This window comes from Eretmochelys imbricata, chromosome 1, assembly GCF_965152235.1.
Source record: "Eretmochelys imbricata isolate rEreImb1 chromosome 1, rEreImb1.hap1, whole genome shotgun sequence".
In the NCBI taxonomy this organism is placed as follows: Eukaryota; Metazoa; Chordata; order Testudines; family Cheloniidae; genus Eretmochelys; species Eretmochelys imbricata.
The window spans coordinates 154,793,067-154,814,060 of NC_135572.1; the positions used below are offsets into that span (position 1 = coordinate 154,793,067).

General features: G+C 44.2%; 1 protein-coding gene across 1 annotated transcript; it reads right to left on the reverse strand.

Moving 5' to 3' along the window:
* Window positions 1–13,770: 13,770 nt before the first annotated feature.
* RPL8 (ribosomal protein L8) lies at window positions 13,771–20,514 on the reverse strand. The gene is made up of 6 exons (XM_077817455.1): window positions 20,386–20,514; window positions 19,888–20,031; window positions 17,792–17,933; window positions 16,506–16,724; window positions 14,310–14,425; window positions 13,771–13,975 (listed from the first exon to the last, which is right to left on the reverse strand). The coding sequence occupies exons 2-6, from the start codon at window positions 20,023–20,025 to the stop codon at window positions 13,817–13,819; spliced, it is 774 nt and encodes a 257-aa protein (XP_077673581.1). The 5' UTR covers window positions 20,026–20,031; window positions 20,386–20,514; the 3' UTR covers window positions 13,771–13,816.
* Window positions 20,515–20,994: the final 480 nt, after the last annotated feature.

Genomic DNA, 20,994 nt, shown 5'->3' on the forward strand with positions numbered 1-20,994 from the left:
AAAATGTGGACTCAGCTGAAGAACAGGCTGGTTGAGAGGTTCTGTTGTGGATGTCTTGAACTGCAAATGAAATATAGTTGTATCTGCTTTAAGCATCTTGGAGACAGAAGTAAACCTGTTGTGCTTTGTGTGAGAAGCAAAATAGCCTGATTGTCCTCTGCCTTGCATCCACTGTCATGATTTGGGGTCAGATTCTCTGTTCAATTGCACTGTGCTCCATGCAGAACAGGGATGGGAAAGGTAGCTTGAAGTTTCTGTTGTCCCTGGATCCTGAGGCCAGCTGGGGGCCAGGGGGCCAGACTGGACCCCAGTCTCCCTTAGAACAGCCCAAAGGCTGGTCTAATTTATATTTGGCTGCCCACAGCTGCGATCAGAGAGAATGCAGATACTCCAGCCGTGCCCACTTTCCTTCAGGATTGCCACCTAGGCCAGGACCCGAGGGGGAGTGCTGAAGAGCCACCGATGGCTAAATGCCTCCTGTGGATTCTTCTTACAAGCCAGCTTTGCACCATCAGAGCTAGGGCCAGAATCTGGAATGGACTGTACAAAGTGAGTGAAATGTGCTGTGTCCTATGACTGAAGAATTCTGGTTTAGTAGCATTTTACGTTCACTTTGCACAGAAGAAGTGGGGCCCAGTAAATGATTGTGTTGGTTTAGGGTGTTGAGGTACAAAAAAATAACCACATTATGAAACAAGCCACCCTTAGAAGTGCATGAACTCGAGCAAGAATAAGAATCTGCTCTAGTTATCTATATGTTTATAAAGTCACCCACCACCATGGTGTCTGAGTGCATGTTGCAGCACCAGCCATTAGTATTTCAATGAAAAAAAGCACGATGATGATAATTAAACTCTTTCAGATGCCCCCAATATATGTACATTTACAGTTACCACTCTGTTTTATGTGCTAAACAGAAAAGGGGAAGTTTTTGATCAAGGCAACTCAAAACTTTAAAAATCCCACAAATGTTTCCCATTTGCCAGTAGTCAGTTTCCCCAGGAGTAATCTCTAGTGCTAAGGGGGATCAGATTTTTTAAACTGTGAATTTCCTTTTACTTGTGAAAAAGATAGAAGTGTAGTGATTTATCAATGAGCTGCTTGAAACCTGTCAAGTATTCACATCCTGCCATTTTACACCAGTTGAACATATGGCCCAAATCATTTTTCATGCTCAGATTTTTCGTATTCACTTGTGTAATAAGTATAGATACCGTTATAATCTCTACAGTGTATACTTTTGAAGATAAGGCCTTTTACTTTCTCAGGGCTCTCTGTATCAGTGGCTCTCAACCTTTCCAGACTACTGTGCCCCTTTCAGGAGTCTGATTTTGTCTTTCATGCCTCAATACAGGTATTACAGCACACTATTACTGAAAAATTGCTTACTTTCTCATTTTTACCCTATAATTATAACAACATATCGGTTGGAATATAAATATTGTACTTACATTTCCATGTAAGTATATAGAGCAGTATAAACAAGTCATTGTATGAATTTTTTTTGTACTGATGTCACCAGTGCTTTTTATGTAGCCTGTTGTAAAACTAGGCAAATATCTGATGAGTTGATGAACCCCCTGGAAGAACCTCTGTGTACCCCCAGGAGTATACGTACACCTGGTTGAGAACCACTGCCCTGTATCATTTAGCTCTGATTTATCTCCCTCAAACACATATCTCCTATATTTCACTCAAGATCCATTGTTTCACCACTACTCCTGGATGAGTAGATGGAGAATGCTCAGAAGTGCATGGACACTTCTGAATCACTACAGAGGATCTGTTCAATTACACTTGGACTGAGGAGACAATACTAGTGAAGTAGTAGACTTCACATATCTGTTAGTAAGATCTTGTATCTGTTTGTGTGTGTGTACAAATAAGCATCACCCACAGTGTTTGTGACCATCCTAAGACTAATTCGTAAAAGTCCCCAAAAAAATTGTAATAGGGCAGTTCCTTTTCATACTAGTAGGTAAACTTTCAAAGAATGCCATACTGTATGGCATAGTGTCCCTGCTTAAAATTTGGTGATTCACAACATGCCCTTATGAAGGTGTAAAGAAAATGCAATTTATCTCTTTAGAGCTCCACTGTTAAAGCTTCCAATTTTGAATGGAAGCCTCTTGGTATTCAACTTGCATGTATACTTTGTAGCAAGCAAAGCCTTGTACTAGAACTGAGCAGTGGAAACTCATGTAGGAACATTGGCATTTTAGTACCTTGCTTCTGAAACGTGATCTACTTCCCGTCAGAGTCTCCAGTACGGCTAGATCTTTGGAGATCTTAACTGAAGATAATATTTCACAATTCTCTTGTCATTTTTAATGACCAGTGCTGTAGTTCTTAAAATCTCGCCTATTGTGCTGCATTAACACTGGACTTGCTTTGAACTAATTTTGACACTATATTAACCATGTGATAAAAATTTTGATCTTTCCTTTGTTTGTAAATTATGTGAGCAAATAAATTGTATAATCTGTGTCTCCTTCTCAATAACCAGCAACAGCTGGTTTGAACAGGTCAGTGGGTATAATATGCATTTGCTACACATTAGTACTTGCTGTCCAGATTAATACAAGTGTGTGCCCTTGAGTGGTAGGGGTGAGAGAACCATAGACTATCACATAGGCCACAAATAAGATGTTTTTAATGCAAGGCACCCTTGATGACACACTTTTATTCTACGTTATTCATATTTATTTTGCTCTCTTTTACTGTTTACATTTTTTTTATAAAGCTGCTGAAGTAAAGTTACAGAAGAAAGAAACGAACAGTCTTACCACTGGGCTTGTCTGTGTGTGTCTCCCCCCCCCCCACCCCCCCCAGTGCTCTGAGAACTACATGATATCCATCCTGTTAGCAACATTGGAGCATTTCAAAATGGAAATGGGAGGAGCACTGGGTGCCAGCAGGTGACTGATATCAATACTGATAAACAGAGGGGGATTTGAATAGTTAAACTTTCATTATATAAATCTGATTTCAGCTTTGAAAAATACAGCAATCCGGGCAACACCAAAATCAAATAGACATTCATGGACTGCAACAATACCGAACAAAAAGGCAACAGTGTGAATGCGGATGTTTTGTGTGAAGTATCATCTATTTAGGAACATAGGAATTGCCTTACTGCCTCAGACCAGTGGTCCACCTAATCTGGTATCTTGTCTGTGACAATGGCCACTGGCAGATGCTTCAGAGGAAGTTGCAAGAAACCACATTGTGGGCTATACAAAATGAGAAACCATCTTACTTAACCCCCTCAATTAGTGGTTGGTTCCTATAGTGAAAAAAAGCAGGAGGCTTTTTTGAACCTCCAAATGAAAAATCAACTTGTGCTTTTTATCTGTTTTGTTGCCCTGCTGAAAATGTTCTAGTAGATTGAAAAGGCACAGTTCTCCTTTACAGAAATTGCACTAGGTCATCCCTCTTGTATCATGTCCAGCTCTACTTACCATAGGTTTCTACAGATAGAATATTCTATTTTTAATTATTTCAATCCATTTGGCATTGCAGTGAATCTGAGGTCTTCCATTCTCAGGATCATCCCTACCATCTTTTTTTAAAGATAAGTAGTCGATTTGCCACCTTGCCATCCTATGGCATAGCAAGTGATCGATGAAAGTTTGCATATTTTTCTCAGCAGCTCAGCCAATTAATTTTTAATTTCCTTCAGAACTCTTGAGTGAATACCATCAGATCCTGGGGACCAGTTGCTCTGTAACGCATCTATTTGCTCTAGCACCATCAGTCTCTGACAGTGCTTCATCTTTTTTACCTGAAAGGGGTAGGTCTGGGTTGAGTATCAGCCCAGCATCCAGTGTGAGGAGGAATGGTGTATTGCTTTTCTGTGAAGTCCGTATCCTATTTAACTTCTCCCTTTCCTCCCTGGCAGACTTGTGAACTCACTGATTCTCGTGTAGGCTTCTTGCTTCTGAAATGCTTAAAGAATTTTTGTTTGTACATCTTTGGCTATTTGCATTTCCAATTCCTTCTTAGCCCTCCTAATTTCCACTTACATTTTAACTGCCATAGTTTATGCTCTTTTCTGTCATCACTTCAGCTAAATTTCCATTTTTGAATGAAAACTGGTTGGTTTAAAAGGAACCCTTAACCCAGGCCATATAACTTGACTCCCCCAGCCAGCCAGCCAGCCACCTTCCTGCTTCTATGTTTGTTTAGCGGTGCGAACACCTTTTGTGACTCTGAGAATGATGATTCAGACTATGCTCAATCTAAGATTTTAATGTGTTTTCTTTAGGGCCTTTTGACTTAGCTTCCTCATTTTTAATTTAAACCCCTCATTCTAAGTTTACAGTTGCTATACTAGTTTTTGGTATGATTCCTCCACAAGAATGTTGAACTTAATTATGCATTGGTCACTTAATAGCGGAGTTATTCTTGATCTAAATAGTGTGTTACTTAAGACTATATTGAAAATAGCCCTTCCTCTTGTGTGCTTTCGAATTCATTTTTCCAAGAAGGGATTTTGTAAGTTGTCCTGTTGTGCCATTTGATCAGTTTATGTGCAGTAGTTGAAATTACCCATTATTACTGTTTTACTAGACTTACTAGCTCTTTTGATCTCCCTCTATGTTGTATACTCTTGTCTTGATCCAAAGCAGAATTAAGTCAATAGGAATGAAGTACCATTGACTTCATTTGACTTTGGATCAGAACCTCAGTGTCCTTTTCATGACTTGGTGCTATGACCCAACTAGTATATTTGTATTCCTGTGGCCTGGAATTTGCATCCATACAGATTCTACCGGATGGTGTTCCCCATCATTACCCTGTAGGAGTCTATGGAATTTTCTAAGCATAGCACTGCTACTCCATCTCTATGATTTAGTCTGTATTTCCAGTGCAATTGTCTCCGGGTATTAGTGTCCCACTGATTTGGTCATTCCATCATGTTGCAAGAATCCCTGTTATGTCAGGAACCATTTCCCTATTTTTGTTGTTGGTACATAGATGTGTCCAGTTCTTTTTGTCCCTAGGTCTACTTTTATTAAATTTTATCACATTCGCTTTCTGAAATGAACCTCTGGAATCTCAACCTGTCCCTCTTCTAGTTCATCTGTAATAAGTGGCTGGTCCTTTACTACCAGATATGGAGTTAATTTTGAAATCTGCGTCCAACCTGACTTCTCCTGAGTGTAAGGATTTTTATACATACAAATAGGGTCTTTCCAAAGGAGTGTTTACAACTTGCTCTTTATATTCAAGGATGCTCTACATAAACTAAAGGAAGGGATCTTTACTTACAGACTAGAAGCTGCATCAGTTACTACAATACAGCCTTTAGTTTAGTTATGCATTAAAAGGGTGTTTGTTCTTGATAAGTTTGGTGCAGAGTGAACAGACTCAAGTCTTCAAAAATCCTCTTCTGGATGTGTGAATGTAGAATGAAATGTGGCATTGCATCCTGTATATTTACATGAAATAGGTTTGCTGCTGCCTTCAGCAATATAGTGGGGTACTGTTTTTGCTGCTGTTGTCCTAAGTGTGTAGGTTAGTGGATCCTTACGATACAGTTCATGCAAATTGGTTTTGACGTTCTTTTCCATCAACTAGCCTTAAAGAGCAACTTTCATGCATGAGAAAAGTTTCAAATGGATTAGACTTAACGTGTAATTATATTTACCTTGGTTCTTCCCTTTGTTAGTAATTTAAGCTCAAACCTTTGAATCATCTTCCCTCTTCCTATTCTAGGTTTGATGCTATAATGCTGGATTTTTATCCAGAGCAAGGGAATGTTTTGGATTATGATTTCGTGGCAGGAGTGGCTGGCATGTGAGAGGACAAACTGTCACACCACCCAGCTGCACTACTAATGGACGGTACACAATAAGACTGGCCAATTAAATTGCTTTTTATATAATTTTCCCCAAAACTTTGCTCTACAATACAACTTACCCCAAAGTTGTTTTAGACAGGTCAAACCTGAGGCTATTATCAAAAGGCACTTCCATTATAAATGCCTCTCTCAGGCACTTACAACCAGAGCTGGCCTTAACTTCTAGATGAAACAATATGAAACAGTATTTCTCTTTCCTCCTTCCTCATCCCTGCAAATGTAACAGACTTCTGCCTAGTGTGATTGCACCACTGTGCACTAAGCTGCCTTTAGCAGTTGAGGAAAATGATTTTTAGTGGGAATTTAATCTAAAGGACATGCAGAGTGGCTCAGGATAGACAGGAGTGGTAGAGCCTTGTTTGTGCTCTAAGTCAGGGGTGGCCAACCTGAGCCTGAGAAGGAGCTGGAGTTTACCAGTGTACATTGCCAAAGAGCTACAGTAATACATCAGCAGTGCCCCATCAGCTCCTTGCCCTCCCCCCTGCCCCAGCACTTCCCCCTCCCTCCCTCCTTGCAGCTCCTGACCAGCTGTTTTGTAGCATGCGGGGGTGGGGGAGCAAGGGCATGGCAGGGGAGGGGGTGGGAAGGGATGGAGTGGGGGCAGAGCCAGGGGTTGAGCAGTGAGCACCTTGTAGCACATTAGAAAGTTGGTGCTTATACAAGGAGCCGCATATTAACTTCTGAAAAGCCACAGGTTGGCCTCTAAGTGGTTTGGCTGTGGGAAGGATTCAGAATCTGTAAGGTACAGACTGTCTCCCTGTACTGTGGGTGCTTAAAAAATGTCTAGGTCAAATCACTGCAATACTTTGCATTGATCAGTTTACGGGAGTGGGCTAGAAATTTACATCCTCCCCCTTCATGGAAACTAACTTTTTTTTTGTATTTAATTGACACCAAATGAGAGGTACCCACCATGGGGGGAGGCAGGGGGGAAGGCTAGCTCTTATAACTGAGATTATGACCATTTGGTCTGAAATTTGTACCTGTTTGCTCAGTGGTAGCTGGGGGGGTGGGGTGTTTGCCCTTTTTGAATCAGAGTAAAAGGTGAATATGGGGGGAGGGATAGCTCAGTGGTTTGAGCATTGGCCTGCTAAACCCAGGATTGTGAGTTCAATCCTTGAGGGGGCCATTTAGGGATCTGGGGCAAAAATTGGGGATTGGTCCTGCTTTGAGCAGGGGGTTGGACTAGATGACCTCCTGACGTCCCTTCCAACCCTGATATTCTGATTGTTGTGAATGGACCTTTTTTGATATTTTAAACTTTGTGCTAGTGCTCAGAGGAAAGTGCCTTTCCCCTAGTTGAAGCTGTGTGGTTTAGACATTTTTAAAGTGAGGTATTGTGGAAATTACTCTGATTTTTATTAACACTCCACTGGTGGTTCAGCACATTGAATGCTGGTATAAAGTGGATGAAATAAACCATAATAAATGGGCCTTAAAGAACAGTGGCTGCTGCTCTCCTTAACCTGCAATTCCTCTTGAGGAGTTATATTCCGAAGTGTATAGTGCTACATAATTGAATGTGTATTTGAATTCATGTGAGGTTTGATAACAGCACTTCTTGTTACAGCACCAAAAATGCTACAGGTAGCATCACATGACTGGTTGAAATGGGTTTAGTTCTTACAAACCATATTGCTTATTTTCTTTGGGTCTCTAGCCCCAACATAGCTGTATTCTGTTACCTTTTAAAAAAATAAACCAGCATACACAACCCTGTGCATGTTGTATAACTCATGGGTGAGTGCGGTCAGAATTCTTCTTCTTGACTGCTGTGCCAGCAATGGACTTGAATAAAACTGGCAAGCTGATGCCCCAGCAAATACACACAAATGGGGCTAGATTTGTCAATTGTATTCAGCTGCCAAAGGACTTTTTCCTTGATTTGTAGCAGCTGATGTGATTTCAAAGAGACACTCCTGCTGAAGACAGTTAAGTTTGTATATAATGTATCCAATTCTGATTATATCTCCTTACAACTGAAGCCATTAAGAGGCATCGAACCTTGCGGCCTTATGCCCTGACAATGCAATGTGGAGGGAAAGTTGTATTAGCCCTGGTCTACACTAGGACTTTAGGTCGAATTTAGCAGCGTTAAATCGATGTAAACCTGCACCCATCCACACGATGAAGCCCTTTATTTAGACTTAAAGGGCTCTTAAAAATCCATTTCCTTACTCCACCCCGGACAAGTGGATTAGCGCTTAAATCGGCCTTGCTGGGTCAAATTTGGGGTACTGTGGACACAATTCGACGGTATTTGCCTCCGGGAGCTATCCCAGAGTGCTCCATTGTGACCACTCTGGACAGCACTCTCAACTCAGATGCACTGGCCAGGTAGACAGGAAAAGAACTGCGAACTTTTGAATCTCATTTCCTGTTTGGCCAGCGTGGCAAGCTGCAGGTGACCATGCAGAGCTCATCAGCAGAGGTGACCATGATGGAGTCCCAGAATCGCAAAAGAGCTCCAGCATGGACCGAACGGGAGGTACGGGATCTGATCGCTGTTTGGGGAGAGGAATCCGTGCTATCAGAACTCCGTTCCAGTTTTCGAAATGCCAAAACCTTTATCAAAATCTCCCAGGGCATGAAGGACAGAGGCCATAACAGGGACCTGAAGCAGTGCCGCGTGAAACTTAAGGAGCTGAGGCAAGCCTACCAGAGAGGTGAACGGCCGCTCCGGGTCAGAGCCCCAAACGTGCCACTTCTATGATGAGCTGCATGCCATTTTAGGGGGTTCAGCCACCACTACCCCAGCCGTGTTGTTTGACTCCTTCAATGGAGATGGAGGCAACACAGAAGCAGGTTTTGGGGACGAAGAAGAAGAAGATGATGATGATTAGGTTGTAGATAGCTCACAACAAGCAAGCGGAGAAACCAGTTTTCCCGACAGCCAGGAACTGTTTCTGGACCTGGAGCCAGTACCCCCCGAACCCACCCAAGGCTGCCTCCTGGACCCGGCAGGCGGAGAAGGGACCTCCGGTGAGTGTACCTTTTAAAATACTATACATGGTTTAAAAGCAATCATGTGAAAGGATTAATTTGCCCGGCATTTGCGGCTCTCCTGGATATGCTCCCAAAGCCTTTGCAAAAGGTTTCTGGGGAGGGCAGCCTTATTGCGTCCTCCATGGTAGGACACTTTACCACTCCAGGCTAGTAACACGTACTCGGGAATCATTGTACAACAAAGCATTGCAGTGTATGTTTGCTGGCGTTCAAACAACATCCGTTCTTTATCTCTCTGTGTTATCCTCAGGAGAGTGAGATATCATTCATGGTCACCTGCTTGAAATAGGGTGCTTTTCTTCAGGGGACACTCAGAGGTGCCCGTTCCTGCTGGGCTGTTTGCCTGCGGCTGAACAGAAATGTTCCCCGCTGTTAGCCACGGGGAGGGGGGAGGGTTGAGGGGGTGGCCACGCGGTGGGGGGAGGCAAAATGCGACCTTGGAACGAAAGCACATGTGCTACGTATGTAATGTTAACAGCAAGGTTTACCCTGAAAAAGTGTAGCCACTGTTTTATAAAATGTGTCTTTTTAAATACTGCTGTCCTTTTTTTTTCTCCACCAGCTGCATGTGTTTCAATGATCACAGGATCTTCTCCTTCCCAGAGGCTAGTGAAGATTAGAAAGAAAAAAAATACGCGCTCGTGATGAAATGTTCTCTGAGCTCATGCTGTCCTCCCACACTGACAGAGCACAGACGAATGCATGGAGGTAAATAATGTCAGAGTGCAGGAAAGCACAAAATGACCGGGAGGAGAGGTGGCGGGTTGAAGAGAGGGCTGAAGCTCAAATGTGGCGGCAGCGTGGTGAGAGGAGGCAGGATTCAATGCTGAGGCTGCTGGAGGATCAAACCTGTATGCTCCAGTGGATGGTTGAGCTGCAGCAAAGGCAGCTGGAGCATAGACTGCCACTACAGCCCCTGTATAACCAGCCGCCCTCCTCCCCAAGTTCCATAGCCTCCACACCCAGACGCCCAAGAACGCGGTGGGGGGGTCTCCGGCCAACCAGCCACTCCACCACAGAGGATTGCCCAAAAAACAGAAGGCTGGCATTCAATAAATTTTAAAGTTGTAAACTTTTAAAGTGTTGTGTGGCATTTTCCTTCCCTCCTCCACCACCCCTCCTGGGCTACCTTGGTAGTCATCCCCCTATTTGTGTGATGAATGAATAAGGAATGCATGAATGTGAAGCACCAATGACTTTACTGCCTCTGCAAGCAGTGATCAAAGGGAGGAGGGGAGGGGGGTTAGCTTACAGGGAAGTAGAGTGAACCAAGGGGCGGGGGGTTTCATCAAGGAGAAACAAACAGAACTTTCACACTGTAGCCTGGCCAGTCATGAAACTGGTTTTCAAAGCTTCTCTGATGCGCACCGCGCCCTCCTGTGCTCTTCTAACCGCCCTGGTGTCTGGCTGTGCATAACCAGCAGCCAGGCAATTTGCCTCAATCTCCCACCCCACCATAAATGTCTCCCCCTTACTCTCCCAGATATTGTGGAGCACACAGCAAGCAGTAATAACAGTGGGAATATAGGTTTCGCTGAGGTCTAAGCGAGTCAGTAAACTGCGCCAGCGCGCCTTTAAACGTCCAAATGCACATTCTACCACCATTCTGCACTTGCTCAGCCTGTAGTTGAACAGCTCCTGACTACTGTCCAGGCTGCCTGTGTACGGCTTCATGAGCCATGGCATTAAGTGGTAGGCTGGGTCCCCAAGGATAACTTTAGGCATTTCAACATCCCCAACAGTTATTTTCTGGTCTGGGAATAAAGTCCCTTCCTGCAGCTTTTGAAACAGACCAGAGTTCCTGAAGATGCGAGCGTCATATACCTTTCTCAGCCATCCCACGTTGATGTTGGTGAAACATCCCTTGTGATCCACCAGAGCTTGCAGCACTATTGAAAAGTAGCCCTTGCGGTTTATGTACTCGGCGGCTTGGTGCTCCGGTGCCAAGATAGGGATATGGGTTCTGTCTATGGTCCCACCACAGTTAGGGAATCCCATTGCAGCAAAGCCATCCACTATGACCTGCACATTTCCCAGGGTCACTACCCTTGATATCAGCAGATCTTTGATTGTGTGGGCTACTTGCATCACAGCAGCCCCCACAGTAGATTTGCCCACTCCAAATTGATTCCCAACTGACTGGTAGCTGTCTGGCGTTGCAAGCTTCCACAGGGCTATCGCCACTCGCTTCTCAACTGTTAGGGCTGCTCTCATCTTGGTATTCGTGCGCTTCAGGGCAGGGGAAAGCAAGTCACAAAGTTCCATGAAAGTGCCCTTACGCATGCGAAAGTTTCGCAGCCACTGGGAATCATCCCAGACCTGCAACACTATGCGGTCCCACCAGTCTGTGCTCGTTTCCCGAGCCCAGAATTGGCGTTCCACAGCATGAACCTGCCCCATTAGCACCACAATGCATGCATTGGCAGGGCCCATGCTTTCAGAGATATCTGTGTCTATGTCCTGATCACTCAATTGACTGCGCTGATGTCGCTTCCTCGCCCGCTATTGCTCTGCCAGGTTCTGGTGCTGCATATACTGCTGGATAATGCGTGTGGTGTTTAATGTGCTCCTAATTGCCAAAGTGAACTGAGCGGCCTCCATGCTTGCCTTGGTATGGCGTCCGCACAGAAAAAAGGCGCGGAATGATTGTCTGCTGTTGCTCTGATGGAGGGAGGGGCGACTGATGACATGGCTTACAGGGAATTAAAATCAACAAAGAGGGTGGCTTTACATCAATGAGTATTTCAGGCAGGACTTCACAGAGGGTTCCAATAAGACATGGTGCACCTAAGTAATTGTTCTTATTGGAACAAGGAGTTTAGTCTGGCCTCTGATTGATACATGGCTAGATTTACTTTGCTGCACCTTCTCTGTGAGTGACTGCAGTGTGACCTAGAGAAATGAGTCCCCTAGATGGGGGAGGGGGGAAAGCAAATGAGTACAAAACAAATCTGGTCTATTTCTTGTTTTGATCCACTCCATCTATCTTTTACATCTTTGGCTGACAGCAGACGGTGCAGAAGGACTGCAAGTCATCCACATCTCATGGCTGCTCGGCCGAAGACGGTGCAGTAGGACTGCTAGCCATCCTCATCTCTTGCCTGCCTGGCAGAAGATGGTACAGCAGGACTGCTAGCAATCCTTATCGCCTGCCTGCTCACCATAAGATGGTTCAATAGGACTGACTGCAGGACTAAAGAGAATGACCTGGTCAAGTCACTTCAAATTTAGTCCCTGTGCCCATGTCTGCCCAGGCGCTCCCAGCTGACGTGGCCAGGAGCACCTCAGACACGACAAGGACGGCTACCAGTCGTATTGCACCGTCTGCTGCCAGAAGGCAATGGGTTGCTGCTATTGTGTAGCAATGCCATACTGCATCTGCCAGCGCCCAGAAGACATACAGTGACAGTTGCCGTGGTATGGCGTCTGCAGAGGTAACTCAGGAAAAAAGGCACAAAATGATTATCTGCCCTTGCTTTCATGGAGGGAGGGAATGGGGGCCTGACGGATATGTACCCAGAACCACCTGTGACAATGTTTTAGCCCCATCAGGCATTGGGACCTCAACCCAGAATTCCAATGGGCAGCAGAGACTGCTGGAACTGTGGGATAGCTACCCACAGTGCAACACTCCAGAAGTCGACTAGCCTCGGTACTGTGGAAGCACTCCACTGAGTTAATGCACTTAGAGCATTTTCTGTGGGGACACATACTCGAATATATAAAACCAATTTCTAAAAAACCAACTTCTATAAATTTGACTAATTTCATAGTGGACACATACCCTAAGTTGACATGGAGCACTCCTTCAGTTCTTCACCCCCCACACTTGCTTGATGGAAGAGATGTGGATTCATGTAGTGCCTAGCAAAGGTCCTTCATGCAGGATACTACTTTCAGCAGCCCCTTGGCTAATGTTAGAAGGTATAGGTGATTTCCAAACAGGACTTGTTCACAAGAAGCTGAAATTTTTTTCCAGCACAAATGTGCATGATTCATGCAACAGCTTATATGTTCACTGAGAGCAATCATCTTCTTGCCTTTGTCCTACCCACCCAAAGATCTGCCTTTTTCTTTACAGGGAGGCATGAGGGTAGTGTGAGGTATTCTCAGGCAGAACAGCATCGTGGCTGCCTTTCCAAAAAATTGTAATGTTGATGCATAATGCTGATGGTATAAGGGAGGCTCTGGTGTAGCTTGACGAGCAGGTACTCCCTTGTGTGGGGTTAGCATACTAACAGACAATCATGGGGTAGTACTTGCTCGTCACTAAGCTTTCCCCACCAAAAGGCTTTATTACTGCAGCTTGCTCACTCTGTACTAGCACCAAATAAAACAGCAGCCATAACATTCAGTTTTGTTAAGGCTAGATAGGGCAGATGTTTTTATAAGCCAGTGGTAATATTTCAAAATAGACTTTCCTGACCTTCCCCTTCCACAAAGTTTATTTCAAATGGTCTAGTGCATAAGCCATCCTTGAACTACTTGAATACACTTCTCAGTTAGTGCCTGAAGGAGATTCTCCTCCACAGAAAACTGAGTGCATATGTGAAAGAGAACCATCACCTATTAATCCACACTTTAGAGGAAGGCATGGGTAGAGGCCACCCATTCCTTTCCAGGGAAGAGGAGAGGTGGGTGACCAAGTTCTTACCCCCTCCCCTTAACACTAGGTGATAGCTTCAATCTTATCCTCATCCCATAGCAAATCTGATCTGAATGGTTTCTAAAACCTATTCCTAGTACCAGGCTATTTGATTGCGACTAAAGTCCCATTTATCCCTTCAGTGAAAGCAAGAGTTCCACAATCCACCCTCACCCTACAAAAGTCTCCTCACTAACAGAAGAGTCCCGAGAAGCTGATATCATTCCTTCATAAGGTTTACACAAGACAGATATGGGGGTTTTTAAAGCCTTTTATTGTGTAAACTGTATTGAAAGACATTAGTTCTCCTTCTCCTGCACAGTCTTGGTTCCACGCAGTCTACCAGTACGACGGGCAGCAATGAGACCGACCTTGCGACCAGCGGGAGCATCTCTCCTGATGGTTGAAGGCTTACCAATATGTTGATGGTTACCACCACCAAAGGGATGTTCTACAGGCTATAAAGAAAGTCAACAAGGTCAAAAATGTAGACAAAGGGATGTTTCAAGTTAAATAAATTAAACTTAACACTCAAACCAAGGTAAGTGTGCACTAGAACTTATTTTATACCTTTTATCTCCTTACTTTATATCAAGGAATAATTTTACCTACCATGCATGCTCTACAGCAGATGTTTGCAACTGTAGAGCAATACTATATGCACTTTCTAGGCAGTTTATATCGCCTACACTCAATAGCTCTTGCCAAAAGCACCACTGAATCTTGAATGACAATTGTTAAGCCCTTACGTGAACTATAGAAGGACAGACATTTGAAAGCTGAGACACTTACATTCATAGCCACACCACGGACACGTGGCCAGCAGTTTCGCTTTGCCTTGTATTTGTGATAGGCACGACCTGCCTTTAGGATAGGCTTGTCAATACGACCTCCACCAGCAACAATGCCTGAAATTAATTTTAAAAATACAAATTAATTAGTTGCGAGTTAAGATGTTATGGTCATCGCTTTATATTTTGAAAGCTTTAACTCATGCAGTGAAGTCTGTGGCTAAAATGATTAGCAAATGGCTTTGTTAGTGATGGGATATTTAAGGGGAAGTACCAATTCACACTAAGGAAAAAATGGACTGCTATTTTGCAATTTTAAAACTGTTTTAGAAATCTTGTCTAGCTAGCTAATCTGTGAAAGTGAGTCACAAATGTGCAACTGTCCACACAAACATTTCACACCCAGGACAAGAGTATGAATTGCTTCATGAAGGTTAGATACTGTGAAACTACATTCTTGCAAACAGGTGTTCTAGTATCTCTATGCATTGAAGGTGGGCTGCAAAGGAAGAGTTCTTAATTTTAATCTCTATTTAGTTAACTTTTCTCCTTTTAATAGTAAGACTAGATCACAAAAGATGGTCCTGAATACTAGATCATTGGTCATACTTCCCAGAATTGCTTGTACAATGCCAACACAGCTGCCTGGAGTAATGAGATGTGACAACCTTTCAGTTAGAACAAATCATCACTGAAAGATCAGGAGAAACAGTTAACGCCTACTGGGTTTTACCTTCAACACAGTGGTCATAACTGACTTGGCACACTGCTAATAACAGCTTAAGATATGTAATGAATTAACTATGAAAATTACTGTAGCCTGTGTAATTTGCATATTCAGTCTTTTTATATTGCTTCCCCTGCCCTTATTCTGTTCCACCAGTGTGTGTGTTAAATGCAAGTTGTCAAACCTCCCTGTGCCCCTAGTTGTAGGGTTACTAACATTCCAGGATTCTCCTGGAGTCTCTAGAAATTAGAGATTGTTATCTGATGAAGCCTCCAGGACTATGTCCAAAGAAAATTAGCAACCATACCCAGCTGTGGCAGAGAAGAAATGTACAGGGAAGTAATGAGTTTGCTACTGAAGTCCAAAAACTAGCTACTGGTAAAATGGATTGTTTACAATGAAAGATGTCCAGTTTTTAAAACAATTTCCTGCTAGCTTCACATAGCACCTGCTATAATAGTTTAGGATAAGTAATACTGTGTCCTCATGCAATTTCAAAAAAGCAGGTAGTACTCTGTTTCTCAACTTTCTTGTACTGGTAACTGCCTTTGGACTTCACTAAGCTGAAGCCTGAGCTCTGCCACCCAGGGCTAAAGCATGGAACTTAACTTTGCTGGGCCCCAGGCAATTGTCCTGCTTGCCACCACTAAACCCATCCCATGACCCCCAGGTTGAGAAACAGTGTAACTCAGCTTTTAGACTGGACACTTAAGCAGCCATCCCAACTTCTGGAAGTAGTACCACAGGATTTAGTGATCAGATAGTCAGGATCTGCTGTGTGTCTCATCTAATACAGAGCACCTGCAACAGCCTGATGGGGCTTTGGCTTTAGCCTTAGACTCACTCGAAAGGAAGCCTGCCACCTCTTGGAACACCAATACTGTTTCCTACAGAACTGAAGGTTTTCCTTGCAAGTCTTCCAAGCAAGGGTAGCAGAATTGCATGCTTTCATAAACTGATCAGCTCTCTGCACATGTGTATTATGATACCTCTCTGGAACTGGAGTTTATCACAGTCTACTTTTGAACTCTATTTCCAAGCCTACACACCATTAGAACGTCTTAAATCCAACACAATCACTTCCTAATAACTCTTAATGATAAAGTATATAGGCTAATGTGTTAAGTTATTTGGGGGCTGAGAATGTCTTCTGTTCTTTGTATAATGCCTAGCATAGTAAAGATTCTAGGCTTTATGATAACACAACTTGTGCAGTAAGACCCACATTAAAGCAGTACATTAAATTCCCATGTACAAACTATTTATTCACATGTACACCTATATAACATGTAGGCTATTTTGGGTCCACGTGTGTATAGTTAGCTTTCAAAGACGCAACACACACCCCAACCTAGATCACCCGTGTTTGAGGTATTAAGCAGTGAGCCTATTTACTACCACCCCTTTCACTACAGTTTGGACACCATTAAGATACAATACATAAATTGACCACTGTCACTTGTGACTTACCAACAACAGCTCTGTTTGCAGAAGAGATCACCTTCTTGGACCCAGAAGGCAGCTTCACTCGGGTTTTCTTAGTTTCAGGATTGTGGGAGATAACTGTGGCATAGTTTCCAGAAGCACGGGCCAATTTACCACGGTCACCAGGCTTTTCTTCAAGGCAACAGACAATGGTGCCTTCTGGCATAGTGCCAACAGGTAGGACATTTCCGATGTTAAGCTGAGCTGAAAAAATAGACCTATTTAGTTATCTGTAGATGCACATCATAAGAGCGGCCATACTGGGTCAAACCAAAGATCCATCAAGCCCAGTATCCGGTCTTTTGACAGTGGCCAATGCCAGGTTCCCCAGAGGGACTTTTTGAAGTTTAACTGTAATCTTGAAAAATCCAGAAATATGTATAGATATCTTCAGGTACAATATACAGACTCAAACCAGAAATAAGGTATTAAACTATTACATATCACTAGATGTATTTATAGGGTTACCAACATGATGCTATCTGGGTACACTTTCCCTCCCCCCTTCCTTCAATAACTGACTTTAGGGTAATCAGTCAGTCAAATGTAAGGGATTCTAAGGAATAGTTTGTCAGAGGCCTGGACAAAAAAAATACACCTTGTTAGCTTATAAATGTTGTAATTAGTTGCAGAATTTGTTGGATGGTGAAATGTTTCCAGCTCCATATAAAAACATAGTACTTTGCAAACAGCTAGTGAAGGCCAGTGCATTAAACATTACTTTTAGAAATCTTAGGGCTCATAAGGTCATGCAGTAAAGTTCTCAGGAAGACAAACATGCAGGTCAGATTCCATCATATGAGTCTAAGCCAGTGGTTCTAAACCTTTCCAGATGACTGTACGCTATTCAGGAGTCTGATTTGTCTTGTGTACCCGCAAGTTACACCTCACTTAAACTACTCACTTAACACAATCTGGCATAAAAATAGAAGTATCACAGCACACTTACTGAAAAATTGCTTACTTTCTCATTTTTACCATATTATGAAACACCAATTGGAATATAAATTTTGTACTTATTTCAGTGTATAGCATATAGAGCCGTATAAAAAAATCATTGTCTATATGAAATTTTAGTCTGTACTGACTTCACTAATGCTTTTTACGTAGTCTGTTGTAAAATAGGCAAATATCTAAATGAGTATCGATGTACCCCTTGGACGACCTCTGCATACCCCCTGGGCTACATGTACCCCTGGTTGAGAACCACTGGTCTAAACTACCAGCTTCTGGAGGCCCTTTAAACATGACTAGCTGCAGTCCTAACTCACCTTTCTTGCCGCAGTAAACAAATTGGCCAGTATGAATACCCTCAGCTGCAATGAACAACTCTGTTCTTTTCTTAAACCTGTATGGATCACGAAATGCAACCTTGGCAAGGGGAGCACCTCGGCCAGGATCATGAATGATATCCTGATGTGATAAAAAGCATATTTAGAAACAGCCATGTCATTTATTCAGATTAGTGACAAATACATAAGCTTGTAGCAAATACTTAAACCTAACAGGCTCTTAAGACAAGCAGTTTAAACATTATTCTAACTCCTCCAGAAAGTTAGAATCTGGTACTAATCTTTACTTAAAACACACTCCCAGTCTTTTACTCAACCCTCACTCTAAGTTCAGATCAAGTTCACTTCTGCAAGATGGCCAGATCAAAAACCTAGCTGTAACAGTTCTCAGCTAAATATATTACTTCATGCTAATCACACTTACTGCCCTTTTTTAATCCCTGCAGACCTTCCAAAATTAGGCATTTGGCTTTCACTAACATCAATTTAATAAGATGTTTATGCATATTTTAATTGAGACCTACCAAAAAGCTATTTTGAGAACCATTTAAAAAGAGAGGAACTTTTTCAACTGCTCTCCAAGTAACTCCTCCCAATCCACATCTGTCAGAGTTTCAGAACTGCCAATGTATTTATGTAAAGGTCTTAATTGATTTGGAACTGCCAAATTCATTTAGCTTTTGTAGGTGTGTGTTTGGTACTGTTAGACTGCCCCTTCTTTCCTCCAATAGGATCACACTGATTTGTTGCAATTAGATTGCTGCTCAGAGGATCTGTCTGAACATCAAACAATCTGGGTCACTTAACAAGTTCTATTCCTCTAAAAGACTTTCAAATTGATTTCAGACTAACTCCCTTCTGGCCTGACAACCATCTGAAGTGTCAAGCTAAGAGTAGTGTTTTTTCTAAGAAGCTTAGAGGAATTTATTGTGTTAAAAAAACCCAGCTAATGTTTGGTCTAGTGCTAGTCTACACTAGATTAGATTGACTCAGCTACATCACTCAGGGGTGTGAAAAAATCCATACCCCAGGAGCAATGTCATTAAACCAACCTAACTCCTTGTATAGGCTGCACTAGGTCAATGGAAGTATTCTTTCATCCAGCTACCTGTCCCCTTGAATCCTTCCATCATTGTAGTGTCTATGATGAAGCACTATACCTGTGCCACTACAGAAGAGTAACTGTAGACATTCCCTTAGCTATCTGGGAGTCAGATGTGGGTTCTACTTCCAGCTCTGGCACTATCCTCCTGGGAGACACAGGGCCAGTGTAGATTTTAAAAATGCGTATATGTTGCATTGATGAACCCTCAAATTTTGCAAATAAAGAGCACTGCTTTAATTATACAGAATCAGGGAAAATTAATCTTTAACTTTGATATCAACTTAGGTTTTATAAGTAGGTCAACATGAGGTACCACATTAAATATCTATATTTTCATTCCTTACAATGGAGGGAATTCTGGTATTTACATACATCCACCTGCAAGTACTTTGTCGTGCATTAAAGTTTCTCCCTTAATTGCTTTTGGTTTGTTCAGTTAGCAGATGGAGAATATTTTTTTCCATTTTCCACTATTTCAAAGTTCAGACTGGAAATTGAGACAGGATGAAAGCTTTATTTCCCGCCTCTAATTTATCAAAAAACAAGAGTGAATGAAACAATTGTGTTCTTAAAAATTTATGAAGCTAGATTTTCAGAGCCAGGGAAAAAGCAGCTACCTAGCTAATGATAGGACAAGAGCTCCTAGGAAGGTTTGGCCTTAACTGCCATGGAAATCATATTTAAGGTAAAGGTTACGTGTAGTTGCAAATCATGTTTTAACGAGTATATCAACCCATGAGAACAAATACAGAACATGATTGAAGTAATTGCAATAGGTTGCAGCTGGCTGACCTGAATCGCGATTAAAACAGAGTTTAAATCGATCCACCCCTGCCTCGAGCAATTCACTGCCCTTCTCCGAGTCCGGTCCCGCCATGGCCGAGGGGATGACACGTGCTACCCCCGCGCCGGCTCCCACCCGCGGCCTGAGCCCGACACCCCCCGGCGGGGCCCCTAGCCCCCGACCCACCTTTACGATGCCCTTGATGTAGCCGTGCCTCTCGGCGAAGTCGATCGCCCTCAGCTTAGCGGGGCCCTTCCGGTGCTTCACGTGGGCTCGGAACACAGACCCGGCGCCCTTCCGCTGGCCCCTGATCACGCGGCCCATGGCGCTCTGCGGGGAGAACGGACCCGGCTCGCGACAAACCGCTGACGCCGCGCGCGCCGCGCCGCGCGGCCCGGCCGAACCCAACCGCCGCCGCCGCCGCCCCCCGCAGCGCCGCGCTGGCCCTTCCCGCCCTGGGAGGCCGGGCCGACAACCGGGCGCGAGGCGAGGAGGCCCCAAGAGCCGGCTGCGATTCGGACCTCGGGCCCCTGCCCGGTCCCCCCCCGAAACCTCGCGACCCGTTCAAACCCCTCCCGCCAAGGGCGCAGGGAAGAGCCGAGGGAAGGCTCGGGGCGGCCGGGGCTGGGTCGCCCCCGATGCAGGCGGATGGACCCGGCTCCTGTAGCGTCACCTTGCTCCTACCTCCTCTGCTGCCTACTCCAGAAAGGAAGGGGGAAGGACGGTAGGGGGGTCATGGCGGCGCTAAACCCTTCCGGGGCAAGGCACGGGCGCCGCGCGGTGACGTCATGCCTCTTAGCTTCCCGGGTAACGTAGTCCCGTCGCCTTCGCTTCTAGTCGAACTCCGAGTCTGAGGGGAGGGGCGGGGCGAGGCGCATGCGCCTCTCATGGAGGGTGAGAGGAGGCCAGGCTCGTGCTTGGGCCCAGTGATGCTGAGGGAAGGGGCGCGTCTGTAAGTGCAGCCCCCGCCCCCTCCCTATGTGACGTCATTACCGTCGGGAGCAGGGCGCTGTGTCACATTCGCTCCTGGGAGCCAGGCCCGTGCAGCGTGGCACGTCTCCGCAAATCAGTAACCGCCCCGCCCACATTCCTACGCTCGACTCCAGTCTCGCGGCTGCCACGCCCCGAGCCTGAGAGGGTTTGTCTACACGCGGGGTTGCGCCGGTTTAACTTCATTTTGAAACTGAGTTTAGTTCAACCTAGTTTAGTTGAATGGCCGCCGAAGGCTGTGGGTGTCACCCGGGATGTTTTACGTGGCGCTCACACCGGTCCCGCTCTACACTGGTTAACGCT